This window comes from Temnothorax nylanderi, unplaced genomic scaffold (assembly GCF_030848795.1).
Source record: "Temnothorax nylanderi isolate EJ_2023f unplaced genomic scaffold, tnyl_v1.0 TNYL_tig0852_pilon, whole genome shotgun sequence".
NCBI lineage: Eukaryota > Metazoa > Arthropoda > Insecta > Hymenoptera > Formicidae > Temnothorax > Temnothorax nylanderi.
In genome coordinates this window covers 1-12,275 of record NW_027249914.1, presented here as the reverse complement: position 1 = coordinate 12,275, position 12,275 = coordinate 1, and the positions used below count along the sequence as shown (strand labels likewise).

At 38.0% G+C, this 12,275-nt stretch overlaps 2 protein-coding genes across 3 annotated transcripts; one reads left to right on the top strand and one right to left on the bottom strand.

Annotated features, from left to right (window-relative positions):
- Positions 1-548: 548 nt before the first annotated feature.
- Positions 549-2,349, bottom strand: LOC139785640 (probable ATP-dependent RNA helicase DHX37). 2 transcript variants are annotated; one of them, XM_071724818.1, is made up of 5 exons: positions 2,124-2,349; positions 1,846-2,047; positions 1,571-1,782; positions 1,394-1,491; positions 549-701 (listed from the first exon to the last, which is right to left on the bottom strand). In XM_071724818.1, exons 3-5 carry the CDS (start codon positions 1,771-1,773, stop codon positions 622-624), a joined length of 381 nt encoding a protein of 126 aa, XP_071580919.1. In that variant the 5' UTR covers positions 1,774-1,782; positions 1,846-2,047; positions 2,124-2,349; the 3' UTR covers positions 549-621. The 2 variants fall into 2 exon arrangements, with proteins under 2 accessions (XP_071580919.1, XP_071580920.1); XM_071724819.1 differs by lacking the exon at positions 549-701 and adding an exon at positions 1,011-1,332.
- An 819-nt stretch (positions 2,350-3,168) lies between these two features.
- Positions 3,169-12,094, top strand: Jarid2 (Jumonji, AT rich interactive domain 2). The gene is made up of 8 exons (XM_071724822.1): positions 3,169-3,690; positions 3,859-4,028; positions 4,565-8,078; positions 8,181-8,403; positions 8,526-8,678; positions 8,785-8,983; positions 9,060-9,208; positions 11,229-12,094. The coding sequence occupies exons 1-8, from the start codon at positions 3,605-3,607 to the stop codon at positions 11,598-11,600; spliced, it is 4,866 nt and encodes a 1,621-aa protein (XP_071580923.1). The 5' UTR covers positions 3,169-3,604; the 3' UTR covers positions 11,601-12,094.
- Positions 12,095-12,275: the final 181 nt, after the last annotated feature.

Sequence of the window (12,275 nt, the reverse complement as noted above, 5' to 3'; positions counted from 1 at the left end):
GTGTCATAACTCTTACTAGAGGAACTCTAATTCTATCCTTGTTCTACACTTGATGAGCGATAAAGATAGAATGATGCAATAGCGCTAATAGCGCGCTCCCCGAACGCAGCCTTGGAAGCCCCTAAGAGCAAAAAGTCGACTTTAAGTCGACTTGAAGTCGACTTCTACCGAAACTGACTTGGCAGAGAAGTCGACATTTTTAAGGACGAAAGTCGACTTGAAGTCGACTTGAAGTCGGCGAATGTCGCAAAAACCACCGACTTAAAGTCGACTTCCCGTCATGATGAAAAGTCGACTTCCCGTCATGACGAAAAGTCGACTTCCCGCCAACTTTTAAAGTCGATAAAATAAACCGCCGCGTACGTCTGGAGGTCGATTGTGTATCTTGAAACGAAGTAAAAATAACAAAAGTTAACAGATTTTATTAGATTTTGATAAATAAAATCGTAGATACGCTAATGAATTTTCTCACTTTTGTAATTTTTACCTCATTATTTCAAGATACACAATCGACCCCTTGCTGGAGGGCTAAAACTGATGCATTTCGATTTTTTTTCATATATAAAATAATTTAATTATCTAAAAAACTGTATAATTACAATCCTAATGTTTTATTCTTAATTACAAAGGCGGCCATATCTGTGCCACTTCTGCGTGCGCGGATTCCGGCAGCCACTTCTGGTAAGGTGACAATAACAGAACTAAAATTAAAACATTCCAGCGTTAATCGCGAAACAATATGCAAAATTAGCTATATAAATATATATCATATTATTATCATAATGTTGTAAATATATAATAATATTGTTTTATATATATATATAAAACAATTTATATATATATTTATATAAATATATTTATAAATATATTATTATAAATATATAATATCCACAGACTTTTATACTAGACCACTAACATCTATGGACGCACTGCCGAAAAGCTGATGCGAGTGCAAGGTGCAAGTGTTAGTGAAGGGTGCGGCCATATTGAATTAACAATAAGTCACTATCGGGTGTTCAGTTGCTCATGATGTGCGTTTATCTGCATTCGTTATTACAGTACATAACGAAGCAGGCGAATGTTTTTGTGTTAAATATTGGTACATGTTATCAATAAGTTTGTAAGTCATGCCTTCGACGTGTAGCGTACTTGGATGCCGAAATCGAACCACTACTCCTGTAGTATTAAACCCTTTCTTTTGGACATTCTGTATATGCCAGACTATTGTATAGAAATCTTGTATAAAACCACTTGTATAGAATAGTAGTATAGCATATCTTGACTAAAATCAACATGGCGGCAAGCATCACGGCCGAGATGTCTGTCAGCGGTCTAGTATTGTATAGAAGTCTATGATAATATCTAAATATTATTTTATAAATTAAAATCTCACATTTTTTATCCGAACCCCAGATTTCTAGCAGTTTGTGTTTGGACACGACTCCCTGCGACTGCAGCGTTTGTACTATTGCTTGAGTGCGTGGTATCAACCTGAAAAAATCGTATTGAATTGATGTAATCTATTCGATGAATCAACGTGAAATCGAAAGGAGATAGAATAACGATTTACCTGGCCCATGACTTGGTGATGCTCCCAGGTGTCGTCAGCAGCGACGGGACAAATCGTTTCAGCTTAGGGCACACTTGACCCTCCAAGAAGAAATACGCTGACCACTTGACACCGTCCACGGATGCTCTATATCCATCGATGGTAGTGCCCATTTGGCCTTTCCGAATGTACCAGACACCCGGCAAATGATCTTCCCGGTTCATTGATTATATCTATAAATATCTTTATAAATAAGTAGGAAAAACATTATAAAGCAACAATTGTGATAAAAATACCTTGGCGGTGGATCAACCAATGGTTCACTAAGATGGCATAGCATGGGCGAATTTCGGCAATCATTCGGGTTCTATCACCGTGACACCTCGCATGTACATCTTATTCGTTTCGTACACCTCTTTATAAACCACCTATTCCGGACTGATTTTCCGTAGAACGCACGAAGAATGCATGAACACAGGTTACTTCATTTCTGGTGTTCTGAAAGATGATACAGAATGGAGAGGTCGCATTCAATAGGTCTTAATTATCGATGATAATTAATAACACACCATACCTAACCTGTAAGCATGTTTCCACTTGGCCTTATCCTGATCCTCTTTTACCTCGTCGGGCAAAACCTTTCTCGCGACTTGATCCGCCATACCTGCAAGAACTATCTGGCGTCTTATCGTGTCCTGTCTCGCGGCACGTATTCCTCGCACTCGCGTAAACTCTGGTCCACTCTGTCCTCCAGCCTCCTCGAGATTCGCCGCCATATTGATGATGCATGACGCGCGACGCGCCGCTTGACTGTTTTCCGTCTTTTTATAAGTCGACTATTTAAAAGTCGACTTTTAGTCGACTTTCCGCCATTTTTAGAAGTCGACTATTTAGAAGTCGACTTTTAGTCGACTTTCCGCCATTTTTAGAAGTCGACTAGAAGTCGACTTATAAAAGTCGACTTGCCGTCGACTTTCCGTCAACTGTGCTCTTAGGGAAAAGAGAAGAGGAATGTTTCGAAGCATTTGTAGCGTCAAGCTGACCGCAGTCAGAATCGACCCCCTGGAGGTTAATTCTGTATTTTGAGACGAGGTGAAAATTACAAAAGTGAACAGATTTACTAGATTTCGACAAATGAAATTGTAGATTCTCTAGTAAATTTCCTCACTTTTGTAATTTTCACCTCGCGTCCCAAGATACAGAGAAAGCTTTCCAGCAAGCAACACAAATCGACACAAGTATCGTTTTATCCTTGTTACTCATTGCCAAAAAAGAAAGAACGATGCTTGTGTCGACTTGTGCCGCTTGCTGGAAAGCTCCCAGAATCGATCCCCTTGTATCTTGGGACGAGGTAAAAATTACAAAAGTGAGGAAATTCACTAGAGAATCTACAATTTCATTTGTCGAAATCTAGTAAATCTGTTCACTTTTGTAATTTTCACCTCGTCTCAAAATACAGAATCGACCTCCAGACTCGACCCCCATAGACTTCGAAATATGTAAAATATTAATTATTTTCAAGTAATATCTTCAAGTAATAATATTTTATGGATATATATATAAATAATTTTATACGCTCCATAAGAATGGGCTTTAAGAAATCGATATTTCTTCCATGCGCTATGTGTCTATATATACCCGCGTCGCAGATTGAAAGATCGTGGCATTTAATTTTACCTCGAATAAACAACTGTGTCGGGAGCTTCGGGAAGAAAATGAGATAAAGAGGTGCGATTTCTGAAGCAAAATATATAATTTCTATCGATTTTTTTCCGACGATCTCAATCGGTGCGCGAATGGCATGAACTCATCACGAACAACTTAGCTTGAATAGAGCTCGACGTAAATTTTCTTCACGACCATTAGTGCAACGGCGATGATTTCCATCGACCGTCCGGAGTATTGGTTTGTGTAAATCTTACCGAGAACTAAACGGGACCAGCTCTTGCAAGGGATGCATTTAGCGTGCGACATGCTCTGAATACTCTGTGAAATAATTGGAAGGACAATTGCGCGCTCGCCGATGTTTCAAGCCCTGTTTTACGTCGTCTCAGAATGGTTTTGAGTCGCAACGACAAGAGAAAGAGGAAGGAGGGTGACTTGGTGGACCTCATGGAGCCACTTTCAGAATCTTCGAAAAGGTAACTCATCTTCACATTTGCATGCATTACACTTGTAACAATGATTGCCTCCCAAATTAAGAATAAAGTATTTAGAGATGCATGTAGTAATATATATAGTAAGTCATGCTGCATTTATAGCTTTTATAGAACTTCCCATGATATTAATTTTGCAATTATCTGTTCCAGGACCAAAGTTCATGCACAAAGAAAATTTGCACAAGGTGCAACCACAGTGTTCAATACTTCGCCTACATCTGTCAAGGACAAGGAAAAAGCTAAACCTACCACAATCACAGAATTAATAACTCACAAACGTCCAAATACGGAGGATTTTTTAACATTTTTATGCTTTAGAGGTTAATTGTTTATTTAAGGACAATATCAATTTTCTTCAGTATCAATAATTCTTAGCCTAAAACAGGCCTGCGGTCAATTTGCACTTTTCATTCAATTTTGCCTATTGCCACCCCTACTCTCGTTTCGTAGCATCTAGGCCTTTTGGCTTAGAAACAGAACATTCGCTATAAATCATATGAGGCTTTGGTGCATATTGCCCTGCGCACTGTTTACTGTTTATAAAATTGCTATTATCGGCCGAAAAGTGCAAACTGATCACAGGCCTGGCCTAAAAGATGATTCCTTTTAACAGATAGTACAATGTGCTAAATTGTTAGGGATGTAAAGAGAAGAGTTTTTATCTATATATAATTTTCTGTTAATAAAATTAAGATGGAACATGTTATTCAGAAACATGTAAGATATATATTCTAAGAATTTTTATTTAGCATCAGTTACTAACGAAACTATTATCATTTATTTACACTTAAATTATAGTCTATCTTGATCTTGATCTAAATGTATTCTTTCGATAAACAAACTTTTCCAAATTTAGGAACATCTATTTTGCCACCCAGTTTAAATTTCTTCAATATTGGCAACAAAAAAGAGAAACAGGAGCCCAAGCCCGCTCGAACTTCTACAGAGAAGGCTTCTTCTACTAGTACTTTTACAGATATTCAGAAGCAAGAAAGTACATGCCAGAAAAATGTGATAAAAGAAAATACATGCCAGAAAAAAGTAAAGCCTATTGTTTCAAATAAGAAAACGGTGGCTAGTACATTACAAAAAAGCATTACCAAGCTTAAGACAGCTACGTCTACTGTCCAAGCGCTTAAAAAAAAATATCAGGAGCAACGCCTTGCTAAACAAAGAATCAAAAATAAATTCAAAACCACTTGCGTTATGAGGACAAGATCGTGTACAGAAAGATCTATGTTGAAGGCTGGTCTTCAGTTGGCGCCGCGAAAATTCTTACCTAGAATCAAGGCGAAGAGACATGGCCTAAGAAGTGGTGTTGTACTGCAAGATAAAATCAACAAACCTCTGTCAAAAACGAAAGTTGCGTTACCCAGACCAAAGAAGAAAGTCGATTTTAAACCGAAATATAGCGATACATCGAATACAGATGTGTCATCCGAAGAAGAGAACGATGTCGAGGACGATGAAGAGAAAGAATTACATGTGGAGAAATCGACATTGCAGATAAAGCGCAACATTCAAAAAGGCATAAAAAAAAAAATCTGCACCAGAAGTAAGTCAGAAATGAGGAGAGTTACAAGATCATCAAGTAGCACGGTCTCCTCACAGAATCTCTCCAGAAGGCCTACCAGAAAAACGAAGGAAGCAGCCGCTGTATATATGGAAATTCTTGGAAGGAAATTAGTGAGCCCGGATTTAGAAAATGACGATAACGTTTCAGTTGAGAGCTTTCCCGAACTGCCAAATGCTCGTAGAATAGCGCAAACGGAGAACGAGCTTAAAGCCAAAGTGAAACAGAATAGTACCAAGACTATCGCTAAAACTAAAGATTCTAAAGTTAGCTCTCTCAATAGTAACACTAATAAGCGATTGGATAAGAGCAAAAACAACAAGTTGATTTTAAAGAGCAAACGTCTAATGAGGGTACAGAGATATTGCGAAGAGGATAGTGACGAAGAATCTGAGAGTTCAATAGAAACGAACAATACAAGACCCATTACCAGACAAAGTCTTGGAAAGATTGATAAACCGATTAGCAGGAGTCTTAGATCATCCTCTAAAAACACAACTATACAAACAGAAATACAAAGTAACACAAATACCAAACCGAAGACCCAGGTTCAAAGTTGTATGAAATCAGCTAGAGAAAAATTCGTGATAAAACGTAAACGCGAGCAAAATGTATCTAAAACATCGTCGGATAAGATTAAGCAAAAAAGCCTTAAAAGTAATCAAAACGAGAAAGCGGAATCCGAAGAGGAAACTTTGGGAATGCTGCTCAATAAAATAAAGAAGAAGAAAGAAAATGACGAGGAAGAAGGACAGATCCCTGACAATGTTGATAATACGAAAGATGGAAAGGCAGCTCGCGGAAACAGGCAAAATGTGAAAGCAGATCTGTCGAAGGTATCGGACGACGAGGAATCTTTTCGTGGGTTTACTAAGAAGGCGATATCGAAAGTATTGAATTCATGTCAAACGCATGCCAATGTTAATCTGCTAGTCAGGGAGTCCGATGAAAAGCTGAATTTATCCAAAACTTTGGACGTATCGCAAACAATGGATAAAAGCGATACTTTATGGGAAAGTAAAGTAGAAACATCATCAGTCAAAGCTGGTTCTCTGGTCGCAAATTCACTGAACGGCGAGTGCAATGTATCTGTGCAGGATCAAAAATCGGTATTGGATTTGTCTGTAAAGACACAAAGCTCGTTGTTGCCATCCATGGAACAGACGAAATGTAACCACGAAAACGAGGTTTCTTCCAATCTTATGCCACTATCTACTCTGCATACGAGAAAGGAACGAGTGAATATGTCGACTGAACAGATAGAAAAGTGGCTAAACGAAAGCTCGCTCGCCAAAGAAGAGAGCAAATTGGAGATGGAAAATGTCTCCAGCTTTAGGTGCAGTTCTGCGAAAGAAAAGTTAAAGACAGACGTCTCGCATCTGTCTATCTCGACGAAAATTCAACATTTAGTACGCCCGGTTAACGTCACTCTTTCGAAATTATCAGATAAGACGAATTTGAAGGACCGTGCGGGGATACACGGCAGAAATATGATATCGGCATCATCTGATATGCATAATACTGGAGTGAAGCAACAAAATGCGATTGTCGACAAGAGTAAGATTATTACCGAAACGAGAGAGATTGCCAAGAATAAAACTGAGAAGACGAACAAAGATACTTCTTTTGCTGAAGATACTAGCGATACTGTGTCTAAATCAGATCAAAACTCGGTGGATGGTTCTATAGAGAAGAAATCACTGACGGAGAAGAAAATATTTCAACTGCGGAAGCCCTTTTTGCCTAAGGTCAAGGAACGTAAGACTGTAACACCGAATGCGAACGCCTTTTCGCCAGAGAACGAGAGCAGCGTTTATGCGTTTGAAAGCGATACTGAGGTTCCTGTTAGCACACCCTTCCGAAGAAAGGTCAGAGATGATGCGAAACGTTTGAATGCAGTAATGCAGTCTACAGCGGTTATAGTATCCGAGACCAAAGTGATTGCCGAAGCCAAGAAATCGAGTTTGAAGGAGGATTCTGAATCGTCAGATAGCAAAGAAAAATCGTCGAACGATTCCGCGATGCTCATGAGGAAAGAAGATGGAAAGGAGACACAAGGACCGATAAACGTGGTAAATACGGGTCCAAGCGTGAGCAAGTTTGAGCTGCCCAAGAATTTCGCGAGCTTGACCAGTGTCCAAGTGCTACCACTCGACAAACTCACGACGAGTTGGAGCAACGTAAATTGCAGCGCTTCCATAGCAGTGCAGGTGAATCTCGACGAAACCACGCAGGAGCAAGAAAGCGATGCGAGTCAACAAAAAAGTACCGAGATATCCACTCAGACCGAAATGAGTAACGAGAATGACGACGACAACGACGGGCAGCTGTTTTACATTCCGTTGCAGGCTGTTACGAGGGGCGGCCCGAATCTGGTACAAGGTCAACAGCTAATACAAGGCGTCGCTGTTAAACTTGGCACGGAAGGACCGACCGGTCCTAATCAAAGAGTGCTCCTTCGGGCTAAGCTGGTCACTAAACCACCGTTATCCGTGGCCCGTTGTCCACCGATAGGAACGGTACAACCGACAACACGTACCCCGTCCAATCCTACGACGATTACGGTGGAACAGCAAGTACCATCGACGTCAACGACTGAGACTGTGTCGACCACGATAGCAAGTATGAGTGCGAAGACGCAACCGATATCACTAACGAAAAATGAAGTCTCGATACCAAGTCCGAATCGTCCAAATGCCAGTACGAGCGCAAATAGCAGTTTGGAGAAACTTATAAAGTCACCAAAGTCATCTAGGGAAAGAAAAGCTTCTATAGATTCGACAAAAAGCGGGAAGAGGTAATGTTTAATGTTATATTTTACATTTTCGAAATAACACAAGTAATAAAAACGCAAAATTCTTGTTATGCATTTTTATTGTTTATGATGAAAATCTTTTAGGACACAAATGAAATGCAAACAAAAAGGATCGGAGCTATGCTCTTCAAGCAACAGTACATTTCCAGGCACGAAGATCGCGAACGATGAAGCTCGTGTAGTCGAGGCACCAACGTTTTATCCGACGGAGAAAGATTTCCAGGATCCATTGGAGTATATAGACAAGATAAGGCCAATCGCTGAAAAATTTGGAATATGTAGAGTGGTGCCTCCACCAAATTTCAAGGTAAATATCGCGTAAAGAAATAATTGTATTAGATAGGTAATATACATTATTAATATGTTCATTATTATTAATAATGAATATGTGTTACATATTATATAATTCTCTTTTTGTTTATTTTTTAGCCGGAATGCAAGGTGTCCGACGATATGAGATTTACCGCTTATAATCAATATGTACATCGCATGCTCCACAGATGGGGTCCTAATGTGAAAGAAATGATGGCTATCAAGAAATATTTAGCTACTCAGAGTATTACTTTGACTCAACCTCCATGGGTAAAACTTTATTTATTTTAAACTTTATTTACTTATTTTTTAAACAGATATTACAACTTGAGAAAATTTAAGAGAATCGGTGCTTATTAATAATTAACTGTTTCAGATTGGTGGGATGGAAGTAGATTTACCTCACTTATATCAAACAGTTCAAAGCTTAGGTGGATTGAAAGAAGTTATTGAAAAAAAGAAATGGCAGAAAGTAGCAGATGGCATGAAGATACCAAAATCGGCACAGGATCGTGTTACTAAATTAGACGATATTTATTGTAAATATTTACTACCATATGATACACTATCGCCAGGTATATTTTATATAATAAATAAATGTTACAAAGATGTTGAAAAATTTATGTTACAAATTGTAAATAATTTGTTTAGAGGAACGTGAGAAATTGTTCGACGAAGTTGAAACTGAATGGATGAGAAAAGAAAGCAAAGCCTTACAAAGGCAAGAAGTGTCGTCCAATGATAACGATGAGGAAGAGGATGAGGACAGTTCTGATGAAATTGAAGAATGCATCGTAAAAGTATGACAAAGATATACTAATTATTTGTTATTATTCTTATTTTTATCATAAGATGTAAAAAATATTTTTATCTGTGCTTTTGAAGTTTGATTCACAAAAATTTTTTAATCTTTGATTTGACGTAAATCCGAAATCCATCTGAATCAAATTTCAAATACTTCGTTAAAAATTAGCATTAAGATATAGGGTTTGTTTTCTGTTGCTAAACTGGCTGCACTAGTTCAGAGTTCATTTTTTTCCTTTCCTTATATATATATATATATATGTATATGTATCTCGCAAATCGATTTTATTAAAAAATATTTCAGACAAAAGTTGCGTAGTTTGGAGGGGGACACATGATGAAAATATAGACTTGACCTTGAGTGACCTTTTCAAAGTTAGGTCCCCTTCCAAACTACGCAACTTTTGTCTGAAATATTTTTTAATAAAATCGTCGATTTGCGAGATACATATTTGATTGTCACTTTTAAAATGGGACACTGAATATAATATAGGTATTACATAATATAATATAATATATTATGTATATACATCCATCAACTCAATTCAATTCTACTATTTCAGTTAATAAGAAAAAACATTATATTAACAAAAGTTGCATGGTTTTAAGAGGGACATAATATTGTGGTAATACTAATCTAGTTTCTTTACAAGTGCAGCTGTAGGAGAGATCTGAATGTTAACTTTCTTTTTTTAAAGGGAGTGTTAGTTTTTTATGACCGAATTCGATAGAGGCGAATTTTGAGAATAAAAACATTAAGGTAGGTACATTTATCCTAAAACTCTAAAAATGGTTTTCTGAGATATTTGGCTTCGTCCATTTTTATTTATATTATAAAACATGTTTGAAGCTATGCTTATTATTATCTTACAATTAGATATAAAGCGGTAGATAGCAAATTCATGTGAAATGACCATTTAAAACAATTTTTTATATTTGTTGATAAGTTTTTCATTTTGTGATCAGAAAGTTATCAACATGAAATTTTTATTTGAATAACAAGTAGATATACCTACTTCTTATGTGTGAAAAAACTCAGCAAAATTCAGTTATCGCACAAGCTTTATATATTGAGTGATATCCGATATCCAAAGCGCACATGTCTTTTACACCGTTTCAAAGATTAAGTAAAAAATTGAGAAAAACCGGAAGTCTTGCTATTCGTAAAAATAAGCATATAGGAAAGCTCAACATTGTCATTTCACAAAGGCTGCATTCGGGGAGCGCGCTATTAGCGTTATTTGCTTATTCTATCCTTGTTCTACACTTGATGAGCGATAAAGATAGAATGATGCAATAGCGCTAGTAGCGCGCTCCCCGAACGCAGCCAAAATCTACTATTTTTTGTTTGTTTACAACTAACAATAAGATAAAATAAGTATAGTTTCGAAATATGTTTCATAATATAAGGTCAAGTTAGACAAAGCCAAATATCTCAAAAAGCGTGAGTTTTAGGATAAATGTAACTTCCATCTGATTGGCTCAAGGAGAAGGGAACAGTCCTCAAGTCAGGCCTTGATCTCCTTCACTTTCTTGAGGGTTTTGTAACATTTTAATTTTTTACGAGAATAATGTTACCAGCCCACTGTTCAATCCTTCTGGGGATCAATAAGCTGCATACATTTATAGTTATAGTGTGCGCCTATAGTTTACGTAGATATGTATGTGGAACCTACAATTTAACGCTAGTTTCGAACAGCCTGTTAAAGAGGTTCTCTTGACAAGATACTTTCGATGGTTTGCCATTGCCTTCCGAGAAGTGGTGATCGAATAAAATTTGATGTGTTTCTAGCCAGATTTGACCTGGGTCTTTCCGAACCTGGTCCTTCGGTACAGAGACAACTCTATGCTACGATTGCTATCCTATAAATACGCCACTAGCTGTAAAAAAACTATTGCCACCATGATATGTCTCTCGAAATCGTACAACAACTTTTGTACATGTTTTTTCTTATTACTTGAAATGGCGGATATATATACACTTATACATATATACATACATTTGTAATATTAAAGGGAAGAAACATGCCGTTGAACGCTTTTTACCGAATTGCCCGTAATACGCAACGTATGTGGTTTGGTGAAAATCAACGAGGAAACGAAACCGAGGGTGCTTCCGCCAATGAGGTGGAGAGTGCATTTTGGAAACACGTTGCCGAGAGAAAACGTCATGTTTGTGTACATGCGGCAAGCATTGATTCCAGTGGTCGTGGATTTGGCTTTTCCGTTGCAAAAAACAGTCCGTTCGCTAGACATCCTTGGAATCTTAAAGTTCTCACTAACAATGCAGGATCAGTATTGAGAGCTTTGGGTCCACTAATGGGTATGCAGCTTTTTTATGATAGGCGGGATATTACAATTATTCGTATGGATCAGGGAAATGAATAGATAGACAGATAGATAACTGAACTTTATTCTTCTCAGGGTTACAGTATTACACATATACTTAAATTTCATTTAAAATATACTACCTTATGTATACTATTCGCTGCCTTAGGGCCATTCTACAATACGTCGCGAACGATGGCAACTGCTAGTCGAAAAGTGTTATTTCTGATTGCCGATTGCCAGTTGCTGTCGCTAAAAAAGTTAAAAGTTTGCCAACTTTCTTTTGACAACCGCAACTGACAAGCGCAAGCGGAAATAATACTTTTCAACTAACAGTTTCCATCGTTTGCGACGTATTGTAGAATGGCCCTTATACTACGCCTGGATGGAGAGGCTGTGCGCTTGCACACGCCCCCCCCCCATTCCCACACTCACACACACGCATTTTTCTAATGGAACTTCCGTTTCCGCAAAGTAACATTGTCCCGATAAAATAAAAAAAACAAAATAAACATCTTACCCTCCCCGCAATTCTCCCGCTTTTTCATTTATTCTCTCTCTCTCTCTCTCTCTCTCTCTCTCTCTCTCTCTCTCTCTCTCTCTCTCCTCTCTCTCTCTCTCTCTCTCTCTCTCTCTCTCTCTCTCTCTCTCTCTCTCTCTCTCTCTCTCTCTCTCTCTCTCTCTCCTCTCTCTCTCTCTCTCTCTCTCTCTCTCTCTCTCTCTCTCTCTCTCCTC

Coding starts and splice junctions, on each gene's coding strand:
- LOC139785640 (XM_071724818.1), bottom strand. CDS start 1,773: ATGAACCGGGAAGATCATTTGCCGGGTGTCTGGTACATTCGGAAAGGC. Junction 1,492..1,570: donor ATCACCAAGTCATGGGCCAG/GTAAATCGTTAT, acceptor CGATTTTTTCAG/GTTGATACCACGCACTCAAG. Junction 702..1,393: donor CTGGGGTTCGGATAAAAAAT/GTGAGATTTTAA, acceptor TTTTAATTTTAG/TTCTGTTATTGTCACCTTAC.
- Jarid2 (XM_071724822.1), top strand. CDS start 3,605: ATGGTTTTGAGTCGCAACGACAAGAGAAAGAGGAAGGAGGGTGACTTG. Junction 4,029..4,564: donor AACATTTTTATGCTTTAGAG/GTTAATTGTTTA, acceptor TTCCAAATTTAG/GAACATCTATTTTGCCACCC. Junction 8,984..9,059: donor ATATGATACACTATCGCCAG/GTATATTTTATA, acceptor TAATTTGTTTAG/AGGAACGTGAGAAATTGTTC.